The sequence below is a fragment of the Bidens hawaiensis genome, unplaced genomic scaffold (genome assembly GCF_021521415.1).
Source record: "Bidens hawaiensis isolate Kalapana, Puna unplaced genomic scaffold, B.hawaiensis_p1.1 tig00011901_1, whole genome shotgun sequence".
NCBI lineage: Eukaryota > Viridiplantae > Streptophyta > Magnoliopsida > Asterales > Asteraceae > Bidens > Bidens hawaiensis.
In genome coordinates, this window is record NW_027491954.1 from 27840 (window position 1) to 52620 (window position 24781).

Consider the following 24781-nt stretch of genomic DNA (forward strand, 5'->3'; position numbering starts at 1 on the left):
TTTTGTACCATTTGCGTCCACATGAGTTTGATCGCAAACCGCTAGTAAAATTGTGAAAAAATGGAAGATAAATTAAAAAGGAAAAAGATAATGCTGTCGCAAAAACGGTCACAGTATTTAGGACGGGAATCAGGTCAAATAATTACTTCGGTCGCAAAACAGCAGTAAAGATAGGATTCCTCGCGGGTTTCTGTCACTGCAGATACCTAAATTTTTAGTAGTGGTTAAGGTTTAAGATTAACATGTAATTATGCGTTAATAATTGTGGTATGTGTGTATTTTTCATTTCGAATGGTTTAAGTTGTGTTCAATGTCATCATTTTAACATTTCAATAGTTTTGGTCTGGTGGTTAAATATTAACAGTTGATTAATATATTTGATTCAGTATAAGGCTGGCATTTCGACATGGGATCAACGACAGCCACTTATGAAATAAACGTAAATAGCTTTGCCAACTAAAATTTCCCCAAAAGTAAATAAAATGTATCGCTGAAAATCCGATGTGTGTCCAAGATGCTTTTAAGTGTCATCATTGCTCAAGAAAGTGTAAGAATGTGAGTAATCGTGAGGGCGATTAAAAAAAATGGGTCTTAAATATAGTTCAAAAATAAAAAGAAAAACCGAAAGATGACCCCTAATCAATCTATTTAGGCTAAAATAGAAATACATGTTTAAATCTTTTTTAAAACAGAAATACATGTTTAAATCTTTAAATTATTCGAAGTTGAATAGGTTTTTATTTATAATTTTGGTTGAGTTTTAAATTTAGTTATGCCTTTGTTTAAAAAAGTATGTGTATATATATATATATATAAGTATAATATGGCCCGGCCACCAAAAAAATTAGTTTGATTTTAAATATATAGAAACTAATACATGTGTGAAAAAATTGAAAATTAGTGTTGATATGTACATGGGTTTTGTTTGATTTTTTCAAAAAATATTTTTTTTTTAAATCACGCAACAACTATATTAACAGTGATATGAATTCTAACTAGCGAAATCACATCCGGGAGAACTCAACGATCGACTTCAACATTGCTCGGTACCGCGGCACCAAGAACGGTGTTGCCGGCCGACCAACCCAAATTTGTTTTTGTCCCAATGCAACAAGGACATAATATTTGTCGCCTAAAGACATATTACGGTATGATAAACGTACAACTTCAAGAACAATTTATAATTAAAATGCATTAGAGCTAATTGTTAGAAACCTTATATACATGATATGAGTATGAAAATAATCTATACATGGGGTCTTCAATGATGAATTAAACATATTACCAGGCAAGATAACACATCTTAAAAGCCACTTCAACATTCATGGAAAGAAATTTGGCCTTAACTATAGTGTATTGTACAAGTATTATAATTTTCAAGATTTTTTTCAATGCATTAGACTTGCAAAAATACTCTAATTTTATCAAGACTTACTAATTTAGAAGTGAAGAAATAAAGGTATGCCAACTATAATGCTTTGATAATATACCACCTTAGTCAACAACCCAATAAAACGGCATTCGTTTCATAGCAATGCATTTTTTTAAACAACCAATTTTATTAAAGGGACTAGCAAGTGACTAGATCCAAAAACAACATAAGAAAGTAGAATCAATTACAACGCATCCACAATCGAGTTTTCAAAATGCAAAGAAGCCCACTTATCCCAGTCTATCTCTATCAATTTTTCCATATATTCTTCACCCAAAGGAATGTTAATCTCCTCATATCTTCATTCTTTGATTATCGTGATTGACACCCTTTTTTTTTTGAACAATGTTTCATTTCTTGCATTCTATAAACACCAACAATTCAACATGCCGTTGAAAAGAAACATTTCATGCTACTCATTATTGAAAAAAATAAAGACAGAATTATAATTTTGTCCTTTAAACATACCCAATTTATAGATCAAGTCCTTTAAAAAGTTTGCTTTCACTTTGTGTCCTTCATATGATAAAGTATCTCGTTTTTTGTCCTTTTAACTATCGAGCGTTAAAATTTTCTGTTAACTCACCTCATGTGCACTGCACATGAGGGCATTTTAGTCTCTTTATCTTTACTATGTTATGATTAAAAATAAATACTAGTAATATAACTAAAGAATACTTATTTATAATAAATATATTTAATTACTCCATATACACTCTCTCTCTCTCTCTCTATATATATATATATATATATCTCACACACACATCTTACACCACCACCGCCACTGTCTACCGCCACCACTATCGCCCCCTTCTCTAGGAACCCTAAAAGCCATAGCACAAATCATCTTTACCAACCTTAAAGCAATTGATTTGGTGAAAATTAGGGCTTTTGAAGGTGACCAACAAATTAACGGCTTCAAGTGAGTAATTTTGTGAAATTAGCGTTTTTGGAATTGGAATGCTTGTGGTGTTCTCCAATCTGATGTACGAGGTTCTTGTGACGCATTTACCGGCTATGTTGTAGATCTAGGGTGTGTGAATTGAATCGTCCCGCCGTCTTCCTCGCCGGAGAAGGTGCCGGATTTACAAAAGGGTATACTAATCGATATGCAAAATGGTGGAGTTCGACATGGTGTCGTGGTGGTTGTGTGTTGAAAGAGATTGGGTGACGGTGGTGTGAATGGCGGTTATACCGGTGGTTTGACGGTGGTAGTGATATGCTGGTGGTGGTTGGCACGGTTCTTTTGGAATTTGGGGTAGGGATTGGGAGAAGATAAGGTGAAGATGGGTTTAGTAGATGGGCTCATATCTTTATTAATTCTATTTTATTAGTTTTTTTATATTTATATTTAAGGTAAAATGACCTTTTTACCTATCACATGTTATGCACATGTATCACTTAACTGGGTTTTTGGATATCCGTTACTTAAAAGGACTAAGAGCGAGACAATTTGTCATTTAATGGACAACGAGTGAAAATAAACATTTTAAAGGACCCAATTCATAAATTGATTATGTTTAAAGGACAAAATTTGTAATTCTGTCAAAAATAAACATTTTTTTTTGTAAGAACGTAACCTAGCATTGTTAACCTAATACGCTGAGTAAATTTAACTGCTACATCTCATCAAAAACTTCCATATTCTCGTACATATCATCTTTCCATAACAAAAAGAAAAAGAAAAGAAAGATGTACTGTCTAACAACAACGTTAAGAAAAATTTGAATCCGAATCCGTATTCGAAATATCTAAACATCCGAATCCGAATTATCCGAAACTTCAAATATCCGAATTTCGGATTCAAATTCGGATAGTGATTTTTAAAATTTATATTCGAACTATCTGAAATATTTTTTTAATTATTAAATAATAAATATTATCTATAAATTTCGGATAATTTCTGGATTTTTCGGATATTTCAGTTAATTTTTCAGATATTTCGGATATCCGAAATATTTTTAAAAGTAGTTTTTTAATTTTTTTTATAATTATTATGTTTTTTTGCAAATTTTCTGATATCCGGTTCACTATTAGATCGGATCCGAAATTTCGAATTCGGATAATGAAATTCACTATCTGACTTTGAACACCCCTGCTACGTGTGACACTGGTGACTATCTTGAAGCCATACGCCCTTCATCAAATCACGCTTCATAAAAACCAATAACGGCTGATTAATACTAAAGTTAATATTCTTAAATCATGCAGCATATATTGTATCATATAGTAACACGTAACTAAAAAAATATGACTTCTCACATGAATTTGATACCAGTTACGTCTTAATAACACATCTCGCGAACATCCACGCAACCATAAATGTTAAAACCCAAGCTAAATGTATCCATTCAATTTTTTTTCCGAAAGGCAAATTTTATTAAAAGAACACCTAGCTGAGGTAAGACAAACAACGCGAACAATTATAGCACGCCAACAAATTACAAAATAAGAAAGTATACTAACTCTTCATAAGATAGAACTGTATTTCGACCTATTTTCTATCCACAAATATCCAAATGATTTAATATCTTCTTTGTTTGAGAATTGAACATCGTTCTTTTCTTCCATTTGAAGTTGTAATAGATTCTAAAATTACCTACTTTAACAATCAAACTTTTAACTGATTTTACCAAAAACCAATTCAATCCATCTCACGTCCACGCCCATTTATCACTTTTCATATTTACCCGCACCTGTTTAATCAAAGAAAAACACCGTTACCATTCATTAAGTTCAATTTGAATTAAGGATTGAGTTTTCCAGCTCCAGTTTTTCTTGATTTCTCCATCGATAACATATTAACACACATACATATTCAATTACCATAAAAATCTAAAGACAAAATATCAAAATAGTCAAGTACAAGTTTCAAAATGAAAAAACATTTGTATAGGCATAGGGTAGTCAAATGTAAATTTTCAGCAACACAAGTTTCAAGTCAAAATCAAAATCAAAATCCAGCAGTTGAATTTATACTTCATCATCATCTTCATCCCCAAATAAATAATAATAATAATAATCTTTCTTTCTTTCTTTCATTTCTTTTGCAGGTTTCTTTCATGATCTATCGCTTCCTCACTCAATTCATCTTCTTGGTCTCTCTCATCACCAACTTCCTCTCTCTAAAACCCCTCATCACCAAAACCCTAGACCTTCTCAAAATGGATTCTTTCTTCTTCTCCGCCGATGACGACGACTTGCTCTACGGCACCACTAGCACCCGATCAATCCACAGCCTATCGGACCTTGACGACGAGAAGCTTTACCTCGTCAATCAAAGGTAAATTTGTCAAATTCATGAAATGGGCTTGCTTTTAATTGCTTTAATTTAAGGGTTATTGAATTTTGATCATTTGATTAGTGGCTTTTGTTGGGTTTTTGCTTAGGTGGTGGAATGAGCCAAGGGAGCTGATGTTTAAGGATTTGGGTGGGGTTTCGTACGCTGCAAGTTCTTGTTTGTCTGCTGATTTTGATTCCGAGATTGTTTTGGAATTGAATGATAATGTGGAAGAAGAAAGGGTTTCCGGGCGCGAGTATGCGTTGGTTTCCGAATGGATGTTTTACATGGCGCTTAAATGGTTAGCTTATATTATTATTGAACCTGTTGTTACATGTACCCGGTGTTGTAAAACTTTAGTCGGGTGGTCGGGTAGGGACTAGTGAGTAATCGAGATTAATCGGATTGGAATTGGTATGCAATTTTACAAAAATACTTAAAAGGATACCAAATTTTGTATATCAAATTTTTAATTTTGACAGATTTTGACCAAATAGCGTCTAGTCGGGATTTTTAAAACCATGCATGTACTTGGTTGCATTAGTATTAGCAAATAGCTAATGATCTCATTCTGTTTGAACAATTGAAATTAGGGTTTATATTATTATCGAATTGATTAGTTACAGTCTGCTATTTGAGTGTGTGATGGTTGGTATTGCTGTTAATCGAGGTTATTATGTTTTTTTGCAGGCATTATGATTTGAAGAGAGTTAAGAACTTAGTATCTATAGAAGATAACAATAAGGCAGACTTGTTTTGCTTACAAGCCAAGCTTTCGATTTCCGAAGCGGATAATTCATTGGTGGTTAGGATTAGCGAAAAGGTATAAACTTGCGTGCTATTGTTCCCTCAAGGTTATAAACATTTCATAGTTTCGATATGTGTTGTTCAGGACAATGAAGTTGGAGCTTTTAATAAATCTTGCAAGATATTTATCGTCAACACTGGTTCCGTGAGTGATTTTTAACGTCTTTTATTTTCTGTTTAATGTGTTACAGCCATTTGAGCTTTTATTGAATGATTTGATGTGTTTTGCAGTTGAAGATTTGGGATTATTCGGGGCAAATTTCGAAACTTTTTGTGCAAGGTAGAATGCTACCTGATAATCTTGGACTAGTGAACGATGAGGTAGTTACTTTGAAAATATTACTTGCCTATTATTTTGATATTTATATAACGAGATTTTAAAGCTTTTAGTATGTTGATGCAGATTTCTTTGGAGTTACAAGTATATGGTTTATCTAATGATATCATCGTCAAAGAAAATGGGATGGACGTGGTGAATGGGCACACCGACAAAGTTAAGCTTGGTCAGCCACAACTTACTGGTAGCTTCAATGAAGCTTATAACTTGGGTTTGACAGGATTATACAATATTGGAAACACGTGTTTTATGAATAGTGCAATCCAATGCTTGGTGCATACTCCACATCTTGTTGATTATTTTCTTGGGGATTTCAGAAAAGATCTGAACTTTGAAAACCCATTGGGAATGAATGTATGTATTTTACATTTTGTTTATTATTACTTTATTGAAGTATGTGAAATTACCTTTTTGCCCATGTTGCCCAGGGTAAGCTTGCTTTAGCATTTGGAGACCTGCTTAGACAATTATGGACACCTGGCGTTACTTTCGTGCGCCCAGGAATTTTCCGATCAAGATTAATCGATTTTGCACCTCAATTTGACGGTTATAATCAGCATGATTCTCAAGTTGGTGATCTCAATTTTTATAACTATGATATTTGTTAAGTGTTATTTTTTAATCAACATTTACTCTAATTGCAGGAATTTCTTGCTTTCTTGTTGGATGGACTTCATGAAGATTTAAATCGTGTAAAAATTAAACCGTATAACGAGATAAAAGACGTGGATGGAATTTCAGATCAAGAAGTAGCGGATGAACACTGGAGAAACCATTTAGCTCGCAACGATTCCGTAATAGTTGACATGTGCCAGGTCAGCACTCTTAAGATTATCTATCAAGATTTAAACTTTAGTCTTTATTTAAGTTATTTTGCAGGGGCAGTATCGGTCAACTTTGATATGTCCACTTTGCAAAAAACATTCAGTTACATTTGATCCATTTCTATATTTATCTCTACCTTTACCTTCCACAACAATGAGGACTATGACGTTGACCGTGTTGACCACCGACAGGTCAACCCCACCAGCTCCGGTAACCGTCACTGTCCCAAAGTTTTGGAAGTTTAAGGATCTTATTCAGGCTTTGAGCACCGCCTGTTCTTTGCGTGATGATGAAACTTTGCTTGTGGCTGAGGTATGTAACATTAAATTTTATTCATAGTTACAAAAACCATATTAGTAAAGTATTAATTTTGATATCTGGCAGATATACAATAATCGCATTCTTCATTTCTTGGATAAACCGGGTGATTCGATAGAGCTCGTTAGAGATCACGATCTGTTAGTTGCTTATAGGCTACCGAAGGATCAAGATTCGTTACCATTGCTCGTGTTCACACATTGCCATTTTGAAGAGTAAGTTTTCAGTATTCATGTTTTTTAAAGTTGATAATATTCTTAAGTCTGAACACTATATGTTATCGGGCTTCAGGTCAGACAGTCAAACGGTTTCAGCTTCAAAAAGGTTTGGTATTCCTCTAGTGGCAAGGATTCCCGAGTGTAGCAACGGTTTCGACTTACAAAGCAAATTTCTTCAATTACTCAATCCGCTTGTCTTGTGTGAAGGATCTTCTTCAGACTCTTTGGATGATTGTTCGGTAAACATCACTGATCAAGACACTAAAATGGATGACGTGGTGGATGATGTGGCGATTGTGGATGGAAACTTTCAATTTTCACTGGAAAAACAAGGGGTATATTCGGCAAGATCAAAGATTGTGATGGATGAACCGATATTAATCCCAGAAACGCGTAAAGTTTCTGTTACCGTGTCGTGGCCCGATGAAATGTTGAAACGGTGTGATACTAGTATTTTAAACCGTTTACCAGAAACGGGTGGGCTTCCGCTATCTACAAACGACCCGCCAGAATCGGTTTCTTTATATAAATGCCTTGAAGCTTTCTTGAAGGAAGAACCATTGGGACCCGAAGACATGTGGTATGCTATTATGTTATGCTTATATTTTAAATATTTAATGATTTAATGTTGAAAAATTAGGTACTGTCCTAAATGCAAAGAGCATCGGCAAGCTAGCAAAAAGTTGGATCTTTGGAGATTACCAGAAATTCTGATTATTCATTTGAAAAGATTTTCATACAACCGTTTTCTGAAAGACAAGTTGGAGACTTTTGTTGATTTTCCGATTGTTGACTTTGACCTTTCGAATTACACCGTTCACAAAGATTGCAAGTCGTCTATTCATTACAAGCTGTATGCAGTGAGTAATCATTATGGTGGCATGGGTGGGGGGCACTACACTGCTTTTGCCCAAGTAAGTAATTAGAAAGTGATATAAAGGGTAAAATGGTCATTTGATAAACGTGCTTAACGGGAGTTGTTTGTGTTTGTTTGTTTGTTGATGCAGTGTGGTGAGAAGTGGTATGAGTTTAATGATAGTCAGGTTTTCCCCATTAGTGAAGACCAAATCAAGACATCTGCAGCTTATGTTCTGTTTTACAAGAGGGTTTGACTTAAAAAAGGTCAAACATTATGGCCCAATGTGGATTTGGGGCCATTTATACATACTTCTGATGATACAAATAGGTTATGAGAGGCTGTAAATGTGACTTAGATTTAGACTTCAAAAGTTTTTGGCAGTGGCTACCTCAACTCAACTTCACTTTCTTTAGACTTCATTCCCCAGTTTCTTTTTCTTTTTTTTTTTTTTGTACTCATTTTGTTTTCTTTGTGTTTTTATATTCATTCCTTTCTTTTTCATAGTAGATTTTGAGGTTTCATAAACCGTTGAAACTGATGACTCTACTGACCAAATCAAAGCAAGTTGGCCGGTTTGAGATTTATACGGTTTGATGGTTGGTCAGACGTTTAATGTTTTTTTGTTATTATTATATAGAGTAAAGTATCATTTTCGTCCTTGTAGTTTGGCAAATAATGCGAATTTAGTCCAAAAAGTTTATTTTTTGCATATGAACTATCCACGTTTTCCAATTCTTGTCAATTACATCCAAATCACTAACCCTGTTAAATTTAATCGTTAAGTCAGGGTAGACATGTATTTTTACTCTTTCTTTATTATATGAGTAAAGTGCCAAAATCGTCCATGAGGTTTGGTCACATTTGCGAAATTCGTCCAAAAATATTTTTTTTCGTAATTAGACCCTCGATTTTCCCAACCGTTGCCAATTTCTTTCAAATTATTAACTCGGTCTAAATTTAACATTAACTCATGGATGTTACTGTCTTTTTACATGTTTGTTTACATTATTATTATTACTAAATAATGTAGACTTGAAAGTGAGATTAACATAAAGTAACCAACTAAATTGGGTAAAAAGGTAATGGTGCTCCTTATCATTTGTTTTTAAACTATCTTACTTGTTTGGTAGCAATTCTTGTTCAATAAGTTGACAATTAACTCCACTGCTTATGGTGATGTTAATTAGTTGGACTTAGTAAAAAAAGATGGCCTGAATATCTTTGACTTACCTCTTGTGATACATATTTTCTTGGGTAAAGTGGTTTTGACATAGCATAAAACAGATTAGGCTAAGTTTTAAATTACATCTGAATGTTAAGGGTAACTCTGTAAATTAAAATTCAGCAGTCATCTTTTTTTTATGTGAAAGCCAAGTTTTAATGTTTAGCCTAAATTGATAAGAAAACCCAATAAAAGTTACACGATATAAGACGTATTATTAGAGGCCTAAAGCTCTTGCTTTACAAAGTAGCCTATTTAACATCTGAATGACATGAAACCAAGTCAACGTGTGTCACAAGGTATGGCTCTTGAGAGATTTTAGTCACGACTTTTGAATCAACAAAAACAACGACGACATATTCTACTATCGGACATCTCTAAAAAGAATCAATGTAAAATCCTATTTGAAGGGCCAATCTTGTAAATACCCAAAAGTTTTATCTTTTACAAATTTACATCATATCCATATTGGGCTCCTCCCAGTCAATAAACATAACCTCTCTTCAGTTCATTTATAAAACATTAATTTCCAATCCTACCAGAGGTTTTTTATTTATAAAACAAACGCCCTGTATAAATTCATGTATAGAATGTCAAAGCCAATAATATTTCCACCTCAACCGGTTATAGTGGTCCAGAACCGAAATTGAGACAGCAAAATCTATGTTTTTTCCTCCTTTTCTGTGGCAAACTACTTTCACCATTGTCCTTAACCTCTCCATTAACATCATTGTTTTCGGCTAATGTCGATGCAACAAACGAGAAGGAACTCCGGTGGGTCCCACGTGAACTCGAGGTGTCATCTTCTTTTTCTCTGTGCCTGACAAAAAACCAAAAAAAAATAAATAAAAATGCATGGCATGTCAGGATCATGTTATAAAATGAAAATTTTTCCAAACTTCTTGGAGATTTAATATATGTACCTTGCGCGACGGCTTGAAAAACTGTTTCGTGATTCTTGTGAGTTTCTTATCTCGTTTACAAAATGTTTAGAGTCATTTGATTTGTTGTCTTCAAGATCAGTAAACACGTCGTTGATGAACCGAGAGAAAGATAATGATCTTGGATTGAATCCAAATTCTCTAAAGACGGAAATGACCTTTTCAAGTGTTCCTAAAGCTTGACTCACTTCAGGACTTATAATAATTTCCTTTTTACCGTTGATAAATAATCTGTCACTTTTATCATTGTTGCTGTCATCTTCATGTGAACTTTCAGTTTCTTCAATTTCTTCTATTTCACTAACTGGCCTATGATCTTTGACTTCTTTTTTGGTTGAGGTACAATGCTTTTCAGGTTGACCAACGTTGACCATTTCTTGTTCTGAAACGTCATCAAGAATCTTGATTTCTTTTGGAAAATTTTCATTGCGTAAGTTGTTTTCAGAGTAGAGTGCCTTGCGAATTAGACCGTAAAATGGGTCCTCTAAAACTTTGTCGAAATCTGCATCGCCATCGGTCACAGAGGCCACTTTCTGTTGTTTATGTACAATTAGCTTAAAAGAAATGCATTTTGACCTTTAAGGTCAAACCAGATTCTTTTTAAATACAATACTGGTATGTTTTTTTTTTCCAAAAGTTCACTTAAAAGACATTTTTGAGCTTGTATGTAATAGTAAATCATGACAAAACAGTTCTAAAACTGAATTTTTTTGAGCTTGGAAATAATACATTTGACCATAAAAGTCAAATATATGATGTGTGTGCTATTACTATTAGCATGAAAGAAATGCATTTTGACCTTTGAGGTCAAACCAAGTTGTTTTTAATACAAAACTGAGCCATGTTTTTTTCTTCTAAAACAATTAAACAGTTAACATTTGGAGTTTGTATGTAATTCATGTTGGTTAGCGAATTATGACAAAAGGGTTCTAAAATATGTCGTTTTTTAGCTCGGACATAACGCACTTGACCAAAAAAAAGTCAAATGTATAATGCGTGTGCATGCTTTCTGTTTTGAAGTGACCAAGATTTACACCTTTTTATAGAGCTTGAAGCCGCCACCTATAAGTTGTCTTGAAACAAAGTTGATAATCGCTGGGGGGACAAAATCAAGTTTTACATCTATGTTTGCAATCGCCCTGCAGATATTGAACTTATTAAACTTTTCTAATAGTTCTTCAAATAAAAAATTTTACCATAGTTAAAAAAATCTTTTACCTGAAGTAGCTTCGGTTGGCGCTCACTTTTTGTAAAGCAAGGCCTCCCACAACATCGATCCTCGTCACATTTTCCACATCAGGTATGCCATCTCTCGTGAATCCGTGAGTGCTCACATCGATGTCTTCTGTCTCAGGAATCTGACACAAGATCGTCATCGTCTTACTTTTCATTCCCGAATGGGTATTTTAGACTTTTCACAAATACCCAATCAAACAAAATGTATAGACAACATATTGAAAGTTTTCTTGATAAAAGTTTAAATTCTTGATAAAGAGACTAAATCTTGAAAGTTTTCTTGAAAAAAGATAAAATTTTAGACATTTCACATAAACAACATATTGAAAGTTTCCTTGAAAAAAAGATTAAAAAGTTTCAAAAAGATATATAATGATATAATCTTGAAAGTTTTATTAGAAAAAGATAAACAAAAAAAGACGCAAGGCCCAATCAAACAAAACGTATAGACAACATATTGAAACTTTTCTTGAATAAAGACAGAATTTTTTATAAAGATACTAAATATTGAAAGTTTTCTTGAAAAAAGATTGAATTGCACAATAATTAGTTTTATCATTTTTTACCGTGTTCAAAAGAACTATAATAAGATCATCTTGGAAGTAGTCGAGGCTAACAAAATGAACCAGTGCCTCTCTTGCGGATACGGGCCATGAAAGCTTCATCCTTTCTTCCACATATGTAAAAATGTAGGTATCAACATCCATAATAGCATTCTATACAAGGTTTAATCATTGATGTGATTAACAAATTACAAACCTCACTAAAGATATTTGTTCGCCCATCCTGACCTTCTTCACGCATTCTGAAGAAATAATCCTAAATGTTGGGATATTAAATTGAGGCCACCTGTAATAAACAATAATCATAACGGTACTTTTAAAAAGTACAGTGGGCCGGGTTGACTTGCAAACACTTTTTGCCATTTCTGAAGCATGTTTATAACGACTTAATTTGATTGCAATAATGATCTATATCTTGGACGAAAAGGATGTAGGTGGCTGTAGGTACTAATACAGATTTTGGGTGACTTTCAACCTTTTTGGCCCGTTTGACCCATTCGGCTAATTCACCATTTGAGATAAAACAAATTTTTACAGCTTTTGAAATAATTCATAAGGTCAATAAATCAAGAATTTCCTAACCATTTTTGGAAAAGTCCGGCCTCCCACGATAAGCACATGCCTGCATTCAAACATATTATTTAAGCGACAACGTGTGGACAAATGCAAGAAATGATATTAATTGAACTTACAAACATCTAGAGGCCCATCAACATATCCTTCCACAAGTAATGTATGAAAGGGGGTACCACTTGGTCCCTCCCTATACATAACACGACAATCTTGATTATCATGTTTTATCTATAAAACACAATTAACAAGCATAAGCACCATATTAACATTATTACAAACTTGGAATATTAAATGGATGAAGCAAATCATGAAAATATATACATAATCATATGACATACTTTCCAACCACTATGTGGTATTTCATTAGCTGTTGACCCTTCAACCGCTTTCCTGGAAGCACTTCTAAGCATGCTTAGAGAATTAGCAACTTCCTTGGTTCTTTTCTGGACCAAATTATCCAAAATCTCTGCGAGATCCGAACTATTGTAATTAATATGCATATTTAAAGTCATAATCATAATCAAAATCAAAACTTTGTGCTGCATTATATCAAGAAACTATCCAACACCTTGATCTTCACATTGTGTTGACTTTGACATTTGACTTTCAACAAGGATCTTTAAGGACTCCACATTAACAAGATCATTAGACATTAGCGTTGTGTCGAGTTTATCTCGGTACTGACGTATGTCCTCTTTTTCATCCTCCATATGTTAACTTCACAGCTCCAATATAACCAACCTGCTCCTCTTTAAAACTACATTTTAAACAATAACTAACCTTGAAATCATCAAGAAACTCATATGAAAGTATAAATTTTGTGTCTTTAATCAGACCCATGTGCCAAACTTCAAAATTTCATTCAATCAACAAAAGGGTCATCCTCAAAAATGACAAATAAATCAAGAAACAATGAATCCAATATATGCAATTAGCAAAGTTCAAAGTTTTAACCAATGTATACCCTTATTAAGTTAAATAAAACAATACCCATAATCTATAATCTCAAAAACCATCCAAAAAACCATGAAAAAAAGAACTTACAGATTGCGTTTGTTCAGATAATAAGCTGTAAGCAGAGGAAATCAGAGGGGTTTTATGAAGGAAACAAGATTGAAAATCTCAAAAAAAGAGTGAATGATTTGGGCGGATGAAAAGGAGACAAGATTGATGGAATTTAGATTGCCAAGATGCGTTTTTATTTATTTTCTTGAATTAATCGATGATGATCAAATGGTTGAATTGGTAATGAAGAGTTGAATACTATAAAAGCATGCGTGCTGGTGTCTAATATTCGCAGCTGTTATAAATAAATAAAACATCATATTCAAATAGTTATGCCTTGTGAGGCGTTGCTTACTATTTATATCAATCAAAATAAAAGAATCTCCTAAAATACTTTTTCTTTTCATTTTTATTATTTTTTTATACATGATGATTACATAAGATGTAATAATATATTGGTATTTATTATATTTTTAAATATGTAATTTGTGGTGTACAAATCATTTGTTTCATACTTATATACAGCAAGTCGAATAACAAGAAAACTTTTTATGTGCTAACTGTAAAGTCACGGGGTATAACCTCAACATAAATTAAGATGATATAATATTATAAAGATTGATTAAACAATTCCTCATTTGTGCTAAATTTGTTAAAAATGGGTCATGAATTATGCTTTTCACATGTTAAAAGACAAAGAACAATATATTAAATTAACAATTAACGCTATGTTACCGAGTTCAATTAAATAAAAGAAAATAAAGGAAGGGAAAATTTTTCTTTTAATTTTTTTCCTATTTTCTCTTTCCTTTCTTTCTTTCTATTTCTTTTCAAATTGGAAAGAAAACATTTCCGTTCAAACTTACTCTTTATTTTTTTTTATTTTCTTTCCATCTATTTTATTTTCTTTCTAATGAAACTCAGGAATAGAGGTGCACAAATCGGGTTTTTCAAATACCCTGGTTCGCATATGGAACTGGGTTTGGGTATGACCGGGTATTGGTAATACCTGGGTTGGGTTCGGGTATTGTTTTTAAAAACCATACCCTATGCATCGGGCTCGGGTCGGGTATGAAACTGGGTATTTTAAAACCGAGTATTTGAATACCCTATTTTCGGGTATTGAAAAACCCTATTTTTGGGTTTTTTGGGGTTTTTTCCCGGGTATAAATTGGATTTTTTAAGGGCTACAATTTTTAAGGGTATTTTCAGGTATTTTTCATGTATTTTTTGGGTAATTTCAAGTATAGATCGAGTATTTGAAAAACCCGGTTTCGGGTATTGGAAAAACCCGGTTTCGAGTATGTAACCGGTTCCGGGTTTCGGGTATTACCGGGTATAAATCGGGCCCGGTTCCGAGTACGGGTTTTGGTACTAAAATGCATACCCTATCCGTACCCTACGGGTAAGGTCCGTATGGTACGGGTTCGGGTATTAAAACCCCGGATATAAAAAAACCGATTCCGGATATTTTTCTCGGGTCCGGTTCTAGGTTCGGGTTTTTTGTGCACCTCTACTCAGGAACATAGTTTTCTCCAATTTCCTTTCTTATCTTTCTTTAAAAAAAACCTCTGGAACATAACAATTTTTTTCTTTCCATCCATTTCATTTTTTTTACATCAATAAGTGAACTCTGGAACACAACGTTAATAGGGATGAAATGGAGTTAAAAAGATTAAACCTTTTCCTTATAGATATTTTTTTTACCAGCGTGTCTAAGGTGACTAATTATAACGTTGTATTTAATTCAGTTTTAACTTCGCGTTTGAACCTATTAAACTAGTGTCTACCATGCAACGGTGCTTTCAAATTGACTAGGCTTGACGTTTTAATAAACTATGGTGTGTGAACATATTGATTTGTCCAAACTTTTTCAATGATGTATATGAAAAATGTAAAATGTATATAACTCTTCTAAACTATGCACTTTCTTATTAATGTCAAAAAAAAGAAAATGAAAAGAGAAAATTCTTAAAATGTAAGGCCCCGAACCCGGTAGCCCTACTTTCGTGTTGGATTTACTCATAAACACAGTTCTTACAAATCAGAGTTCATTAAAACTTTTCGCGGAATATAAAACATCAATCATTTGTTACAAAACATTAAATCTTTTCTTTGATACCATAATACAAAACTTCATATTTAAAACATCTTTTCTTCTTTCATCAGATGCCAGCCGTTCAATCCATGCCATGCGTCATCCTCATGCTAGCTCTGTAATCAGCTCACCTGCGTGCATACTAAAAGTCAGCTACGCTGAGTGAGTTCTAGTTAATCGAACGCCATACAATACATACACATACATACATATCCGTAGATACATATCCATACATCATTAGTTACCCTTCTGTTCTACGTACATACTTGCTACCATACATACATACATATCTACAATCACTAACCTCAGTCTACCGAGAGTACGTTCATAGTCCGCCGTCTATACCCGTACTCAAGGTTGTGAACACGTACAAGGTTCGCAGTCCCTACCTATGTTCACCATTTATGGTACGTACAAGGTTCGCGGTCCTTCCCTATACCATAATACATCCACAACACGTACAAGGTTCACAGTCCTTCCCTATGTTGCAACCTAATTCATAGCACGTACGAGGTTCGCAGTCCTCCCCTATGCTACAAAATCAGCACGTATAAGGTTCACAGTCCTTTCCTATGCTGAAATACATCCACAACACGTACAAGGTTCACAGTCCTTCCCTATGTTGCAACCTAATTCATAGCACGTACTAGGTTCGCAGTCCTCCCCTATGCTACAAAATCAGCACGTATAAGGTTCACAGTCCTTTCCTATGCTTACATCTATTATCTACATCACGTATAAGGCTCGCAGTCCTTAACTACGCCATCACCTGCCAAGTCTATGTCCAACAGGAGTTAGAGGGATTTGCCACCCTGACTTACTATGTCGAACGTAGGACTCACATACCATTCGTGTACCTATATACACATACTTCACATATACAATAATTACATTATAACATAAGAACACTCTAGGCGTTCTTTACATCATTCATTTAACAACCATACCCCTTGTCGATACGTGCAATATCCGAAGATCGTTCACGCCCCGGCAAGTATTCATTTGAAATATTCGTACATCTTCCATATATAATATTCGTACCTTCATTTATAACCTGACAGTACGCGCAATATCCGAAGATCGTTCACGTATCGACAAGCAATCATTCATACCTATCACATATATCACATATAACATACACTTATCACTTAGGATAAATGTATTAACAACACATCGAGTATGCACACAGCCCCGAAAACATAACAAGGAATGGGGCTAGAAACTCACCTGAACACGGTTACGTTTACCGTTAATCGTAATCCCTTTCTTCAGTTATGCACGGCTGACTGTATAACAAGTACACGTATCAAACAACTATCACTACTCATATAATCTTTCCAGTCTTATCTACTACCCACAACGAACGGGGGTCCGGGGGCAGCGCCCCTGGCAGCGGGGTCTAGGGGCGGCAGCCCCTAACAGGGTCCAAGGGGCAGAGCCCCTGGCTGGGGTCGAGCTGCCAGGTCAGCTTGGAAAAATTTTATTTCCATTAACTGTCTTAACACATTTTCCATTAGGTTTTTAATTTATTTCCTAATCGAACTTGGCTTTAGGCGAAGTTAAACCTTAGGCGAACTTAGCTTTAGGCGAAGTTAAACCTTAGGCGAACTTAGCTTTAGGCGAAGTTGTCATCAGGCGAACTTGGCTTTAGGCGAAGTTAAGCCTCAGGCGAACTTAGCTCTAGGCGAAGTTGTCATCAGGCGAATTTAGCCGTAAGCGAAGTTATCAATTAGGCGAACTTGGCCTCAGGCGAAGTTATCGCTTTGAAGGCGAAGTTATCGCTTTGAAGGCGAAGTTGCCCAGATCAGCCGCTGTTTAAGTTTCTGACCAGCATTTCGAGCGATTTTAACACCCTTGCTATGGTTCGACATCACCCACTACGTTCCCCAACCGTTTCCGGTCGTTTATACACTAAAAAGCTTGGATCTTTAAACTTCAAAGATCAAAGATCATACCTTTTTGAGCTTGTTTGGATCTTGTTCAACTTGTTAATCACAACTAGCCCTCACTCTCTCTCGGATCTGTCCGTTCCTTTCCTCGGCCGGCCGGCGGTGTTGGTGGTGTGTGGTGTGTGTGTTTTGGAGTGTGTTAGAAAATAGATGGAAAGAATGATGGTGTGGGGTTTTAGGGGATATTTATATCCCTTAAATCTCATAGACCTAAGGCCCATTCTCATTTAACTCATCTCCATTAATCTAAGTCCAAAACCCATATCCACTACCCAACGCTAGCCCGACCCATACCAACTCCTACTCTATATATTTATTTCCTGACAACCCGAGTAAACTTTCCCTCTATTATAAGTAATATAATTAATATCATTTTGGAAATTTCGGGATGTTACATAAAATAAGTATTATGAAAACAAATTTCAAGTTTTATCATTTATAAATAATTTTAAAAATAGGTATTCTAAATTAGCCATGACGACTATAATATGTTAACTAATGAGTACTTTGCAAGGCCAATTAAAACATGTCACGTGGCCATAAACTAAACTTGACGTGTGTATTCGCTAATAATCTAGTCGTCACGAATAAATAAGTCGCATGCCTCGTGATCAACGTCCACGACTACTGCATAAATCTTTTAATCGCGACGAGTAGATCTTACAACTTTTCTACACATGAGTAGTTTATCAAATTAACCATGGCGAGGTGTTTTGTTTACCAAATACATTGAACTGGTTAGGTTACAAAAGACTATCTGGAATGGTTAGTTAGCAAGCTCAATTAGTCATTACGAGTAGATCATGGTCAACGACTAGTTCTTCCGGTTTACATTTCCAATACGAGTAGTTTATTAACAGTTAGCTCGTCGCTACTAGTTTGATCTTACAATCTACTCGTGGCTACTCGTTTTACCGGCAATCCAATGTATTTGAAAAATATTTAAAAATATTATGTAATCCCTTATTTTAATGTTATTTTTTTAAAAACCTATTATGTCATGTTCCTATTTTATGTGATTCTTTTTTTTTATCTTTTATAAAAATTATCATGTCATGTCTCTTATTTTTTGTGATCCCTTATTTTTAAGTCATCTTTTATAAAAAAATCATTATGTCATGTCCCCTATTTTTTGTGATCCCTTATTTTGATGTCATCTTTTATAAAAATATATAAAAAAATAAAATATTAAATAATCTTAAAGTGTTTCAATATAGTATTATTATTATTATGCCAATTTAATTTGTATTCATATATTATTAACCTTTTATTGGTATTTTGTTGTTGCACGTTAACATAATAACCATTTTTAGAGCATACGCATGAACGCACTGACACCTACCATAATCATAATGTTGAATCAATAGAACACAGCTTCAACGTATCACAAAAAGAACAAACAAGCTCCTTAAGCCTAAACAGTAACAAAAATACCACAAAAAATTAACAGCATTCAACATATGCACATACCAACATTTAAACTAAAATTCGTGCAAATCAAAACCATAAAAATGAGAGATTACATAATATTTTTATATATTTTGTAAATACATATGTTGCCGCTAAAACGAGTAGCCACGAGTAGATTGTATGGTCAAACTAGTAGCAACAAGTTAACTGTTAATAATATACTCGTATTGAAAATGTAAACTAGAAGAACTAGTCGTTGACCAATATTTACTCGTAATGACTAATTGAGCTTGCAAACTAACTGTTCCGGTTAGTCTTTTGTAAAACTAACCGATTCAATGTATTTGGTAAACAAAACACCTCGCCATGGTTAGTTTGGTAAATTACTCGTGTGTTGAAAAGTTGTATGATCTACATGTCGTGATTAAAAGATTTGTGCAGTAGTCGTGGGCATTTATCATAAAATATGCAACTTCTTTATTTGTGGCGACTAAATGATTAATGAACATGCTCCACGGTTAGTTATGACCACGTGGCATGTTTTAATTGGCTCTACAAACTACTCCTTTGTTAACATATTACAGTCGTCACGACTAGTTTAAAATACAATTTTTTTGAATTATTTATAAAATGTACCTAAATTTTGAAATTTGTTTTCATATATACTTATTTTGAAAATTTTCTCAAAAGAAAATCACCATTTATTTGTTATACGATCTTGTGTAAACTTTTTAGAAAATTGTTATATCGAATTCACAATAATTTTGGTGGATATGATTGAAAAGAAAAGGTCGCATTTGGCTTATTTTATTGAAAAAACGTTACACCTATTTAATGATTATGGGTGGTGAAATTATTAGATATAAATATTTGATCAGATGAAATGATTATGAGTGGTTACACCTATTTACTTCAAGTCCCACGTCTGTGTTTTTTGTAAATATTTTTTTAAAAAAGAATTAAAAAACAGATAAATATGTCATTTTTAGCTAGGTTAAATGCTTATTTTGGTGTGTATTTTGGGAAAAGTATTAATTTTGCTTAAGCTTTTACAATTATGATATATTGATTAATGCTGACCAAATTAAATAATCACATGACCAAATTAATGCAAAAAATGATATATCATATTAAGTAAAGGTGCACAAACCAGTTTTAAACTCGAAACTGGTTTGTGTTAATACCGGTTCGGTTTGGTCAACAAAAGTCAAAACCGATTTATGTTCGGTTTCGATTTGGGTTGAAACCGGTTTCTTGACTAGGTTACGGGTCGGTTTCGGTCTTGGTTTTAAAAAGCGAGAGGCGAGAAAAGCGACAGGGTTTTGAAACAAAAATGTGAAGCGCCAGGCGCAAAAGTGATAGTTTTTTGTACGCGAGGCGACACTTGTATAATTTTTATATATGTATGTATCATAGGTTTTTAGCATCCTGGCCCATAATGTTTTAAGAATTATATATGATATAATATCTACACATACAACCTAAAAAGCATAGTGTACAACGTTTAGATGCTTAAAAACAACTTGCGTACGAAAGGCGAGTGCCTTGACTAGCCTAAAGCGAAGAGACCCCCGCCTTAGGTCGCCTCTCGCCGCTTTTTTAAACCAAGGTTTCAGTTCAGGTTTTGATAGGTTTCGGTTTGGGTTTTGGCCGGTTTCGGTTTGGTTAACCGGTTTTGATGGAGAAAATTGCAAACCGGTTCCAAACCTACGGTTTCAGTCGGTTCCAAACCGGTTTCTACATAATCTTTCAAACCGGACCGGTTTTGGTTTGATTTTAGGGTCGGTTCGATTAACCGGTTTATTTGTCCACCTCTAATTTTAAGTGAATGCAATACTCGTGCATTTTGTTCCATGCTAATGAAATTCTCAAGATTTATTAAGGTGTTGTTTGTTTTTTAAGACAAAAACTGTCTGCAATCTGATTTCATCTAATTTTATGTCTGCAACTGAAGATGTGGTCTGAATGTCTGCAATATGAAAATATAATACTGTTTGTTTTATAAACTGGATATCGCCGCATAAGCTAAAAATTAGTTACCTATCATACATATCACGATAGATAGAAGTCATTTTCGTTTGTAGACTGCTAAAATAATTTGTGATAGTGTACGAACTGTGGAACTGAGTGGTGGTGGACGATTGGTGGTGGACGATTGGTGGCAAACGATTGTGGTAGGCGGTGAACGGTGGTGATGGACTGTTGTGGTGGGTGGTGGACGGTGGTGCTGGTGGACGGTGGGTGGTGGTGGTGGACGATGGTTGTAGCCGACAGTGGGTGGTGGTGGTGGACAGTGTTGGTGGCGGACGGTGGGTGGTGGTGGTGCGGTGGTGGTGGCAGACGGTGGGTGGTGGTAGTGGATGGTGGTTGTTGCCAACGGTGGGTGGTGGACGATGGTGGCGGCGGACGGTGGGTGGTGGTAGTGGACGGTGGTTATGGCCGACGGTGGGTGATGGTGGTGATGAACGGTGGGTGGTGGTGGTGGACGGTGGTGGTGGTGGCGCACGGTGGGTGGTGGTGGTGTTGAACATTAGGTGTTGATAGGATGTTAAGAAGTGTGAACAAGTTGAACAATAGCTTATTTTTTAATACCATAAAAACATTTTTCAGATTTTTGTTTTTTTTTTTAAAACAAACAGTCTTCAAAAACTTATGTTTGCGCGCCTGCAAACGTAAGCCCCTAACAGACGTTTTAAGCAAAAACAAACAACACCTAAGTATAATCAATATTAAATGTGGAGCTCAAGGCCAATGCTTAAGCTAAAGCTCATCTAATTCTTTCGTTAAAAACTATTGGCCTTGAGCTCCACATATTAAATGAGCTTTAGCTTACTATATGTTCAATATTAGATCCAGGTTCGTTTATTAGACAAAACTTTAGTCTACGCTTGAATTTTGACTTGAGCCCGTTTAATCTCTGCATGTTTTAAACTCTTAACAAGTTTATTCTTGAGTAGATCACGAACAGGATGTTAAGAGGCTACCCATACTCAGATAATAGCCAGTTGCGTGGATTTTGTATAGGAGTAATCATGTTTCAGGTTTTACCCAAATCACGCAAACTCTTACATTTAAATGAGAATAACCAGAGAGCCGTATAATTCAAATAAACGAATATTCCATTATATTTCATCATCACGTAAAATCACGGACCAGTGACGAAACTCATCCTAACAAATACATTGTAATATCGTCCATTGACGAAAGCAGCTGTTTAACAAAACTTAGGATATGTCGTGTGCTACACAACAGAATGCTTGGTCATGCAAATCATGTGTGCCATTCATTCATATTACTTTCCTTATACGTAATACCTTTATTTTGTCTACTTTCCTTATTTTTCTAAATCAGTACTTACCATAACTTTGTTAAAATTATAATTAAACATATCTATAATCAATTCTTATCATTTTTAACAAGTAATCAAAAATTAAAAATAAACAGCTTGAGCGTGTTAAACATACCTAGCACTCGCAGTGATCTCAAATTCAAATCCAACTTTTACTGGTATTTTTTGTCATTAACCCCTAAAATGTCACCTGCCTTTCATATAGTATCGGTGGGGTTATTATAAAGGTGGCGTTATGCAAATTGACATAAGGTCTACATGGTAAAATCTACAGAAAATACAATCTTAAATGGGCATATTGGTGCTTCGATATCTGATAATCTCGACACCCAAATAGTCCAGAGGACCAGGAACCGCAACATGAGGCTTTCCAACAACGACGCGAACAGCAGAGATTTGTGAGTGATTGTTTAAGGTTGCTGTTGCAATCAGCTGAGCCACCGATTCTAGTAGGTTTTGAGATGGACCCTCTATAACGCTTTTCACGATGCTGTGACACAACAAAAGAAACAGAAATTATTTCACTTTATTAAAGACAATATTGCATTTAAATGCCCTTTAAAACCTTGCAAAGTCAAAACACAATTGCAATTTGGTCAAATCTAAAGTCAGTAACTAAAATACAGAGGGTGGTAAATAAAGGAAGATCGGAAAAGGTGGAGCTCGAGCTCAGCTCGTTTCAAGCTCTGCTTCAAAAGCTAGAGCTCAATTCATGAATAGTTTTTCAAGCTCAATCTAGGCCTGTTTACTATTTATTAATTTAAATAGGTTTATGACTATTTAATAAATATTACTTAAAACTTTTATATATAACAATATAACATCATATATATTGTTTAGGTCACTTTTTAATAATTTATATATAATAATTATTTATTATTTTATATTTAGATTTAATATATTAAAGAATCATACAAATAATAGGCTCTTTTACTAAATAAGCTTCGTTTTAAGCTCGACCTACCTCTTTGAGCTCGGCTCAATTTGAGGTTTTGGTGAGCCGGTCTAGAGTTGCTCAAGAGCGGCTTGCCTAGTTTAAACCCCTAGGTAAACTAGGGGCGTGCCTAGTTTATTAAATAAGCTTCTTTTTAAGCTCGACCTACCTCTTTGAGCTCGGCTCAATTTGAGGTTTTAGCGAGCCGGTCTAGAGTTGCTCAAGAGCGGCGTGTAAACTAGGGGCGTGCAGTGCTCAAACCGAACAAAAAAACGCAATTTTGGGTTTTGAGTTCTTGAAAACGGTTCAGTTGGGCTTGAAAATGGCATCAACAGTATTACCCGTGAACTAATTACCAAGCCAAAATAATATGTGCCTATTACCTGATTTTCAGTTTGGAATAACACAGAAAGACCTACAAATTATGTGTGTTTAGTTTCTGCCTAAAAATAAGCGTTTCTTCTGAAATTACCCCATTGTAGATTCCTTGTATCCCAAGGCATTGACACGATAGAAATACTATTTTGAATATTCATCCAAGTCAATCATTGATTATTATTACACCTTGCTCAAACTTTCTGATGTTTATGTGACTAAAAGTTCATATACGATTGAAAAAGAAAGTTGTACACAATAATAAAACTTCGGTTGCGCTTTTGGTGTAATGAACTCTTAATTTAACTCGGGTATCTTTTTTAACTTTAAAAAACATTATGCGGATAAATATGGCAAATTAACTGGTATTGACTTTGAAGTTGACTTGAAATTAAAAAGTCAAAGAAAGTATTACCGGTAAATGGCGGTGTAGCTGACTGTATCAGACATGTTGTCAGATTGACCAGGCGTTCTAAGATCCATCCAAGCATCTACATCAACCAAGAACTTTTGACCAAGTTTTTTTTCCTCTTGTTTCACTCCATGATAACCATGAAACATTAGCCCCCTTAGTACCAATTTGTCTCCTAACTTTGACAAATCTGACGCCATTGCTCTCACAGAAACCTGCACCAAAGTTCAGCTTGTTTATGCATACGTTATTCCTATGAGCAATGATGCATTATGTGTGTGTACTAAGAATGACTAGGCATTTAGTCACATAGTCATAAGTGATAACAAAGCTGCCATCTATGTTCCCTGTCTTACTTATATATTAGGTTCCCTTAGTAATCAGTTTTGATACTCACTAGCTAGCCAAGAAAATGGAAAGAAGTCACAAAAAAGAAACTATCACTAACAAATAAAAATAGCCTGGACTAGCTAAGTAAAAATCTAAGTTATAATATTTATGAGTTGGACGCTTAAACGAACAGAAACACATTAGTATTGTGTAAACTTTATCAAAATGATCAGGTTGAGTTACCAACAAACACTTATACTGAATGTTATTAAAATCTAATGTGTCGAATGCTATAACAATAGTATATT

At 34.6% G+C, this 24781-nt stretch overlaps 3 protein-coding genes across 3 annotated transcripts; 1 reads left to right on the forward strand and 2 right to left on the reverse strand.

Annotated features, from left to right (window-relative positions):
• Window positions 1-4494: 4494 nt before the first annotated feature.
• On the forward strand, window positions 4495-8479 carry LOC143539552 (ubiquitin carboxyl-terminal hydrolase 8-like). The gene is made up of 13 exons (XM_077032836.1): window positions 4495-4715; window positions 4822-5013; window positions 5403-5535; window positions 5605-5664; window positions 5751-5840; window positions 5923-6210; window positions 6285-6425; window positions 6501-6671; window positions 6736-6993; window positions 7066-7214; window positions 7291-7797; window positions 7858-8131; window positions 8225-8479. The coding sequence occupies exons 1-13, from the start codon at window positions 4495-4497 to the stop codon at window positions 8327-8329; spliced, it is 2589 nt and encodes an 862-aa protein (XP_076888951.1). The 3' UTR covers window positions 8330-8479.
• A 1443-nt stretch (window positions 8480-9922) lies between these two features.
• On the reverse strand, window positions 9923-13338 carry LOC143539492 (uncharacterized). Its single transcript, XM_077032791.1, has 10 exons — window positions 13178-13338; window positions 12950-13075; window positions 12731-12839; window positions 12621-12660; window positions 12235-12324; window positions 12042-12141; window positions 11458-11597; window positions 11276-11378; window positions 10222-10772; window positions 9923-10118 (listed from the first exon to the last, which is right to left on the reverse strand). The coding sequence occupies exons 1-10, from the start codon at window positions 13319-13321 to the stop codon at window positions 9923-9925; spliced, it is 1599 nt and encodes a 532-aa protein (XP_076888906.1). The 5' UTR covers window positions 13322-13338.
• Window positions 13339-22669: 9331 nt separating this feature from the next.
• Window positions 22670-24470, reverse strand: LOC143539514 (dihydroneopterin aldolase 2-like). Its single transcript, XM_077032807.1, has 2 exons — window positions 24147-24470; window positions 22670-22912 (listed from the first exon to the last, which is right to left on the reverse strand). The coding sequence occupies exons 1-2, from the start codon at window positions 24341-24343 to the stop codon at window positions 22708-22710; spliced, it is 402 nt and encodes a 133-aa protein (XP_076888922.1). The 5' UTR covers window positions 24344-24470; the 3' UTR covers window positions 22670-22707.
• Window positions 24471-24781: the final 311 nt, after the last annotated feature.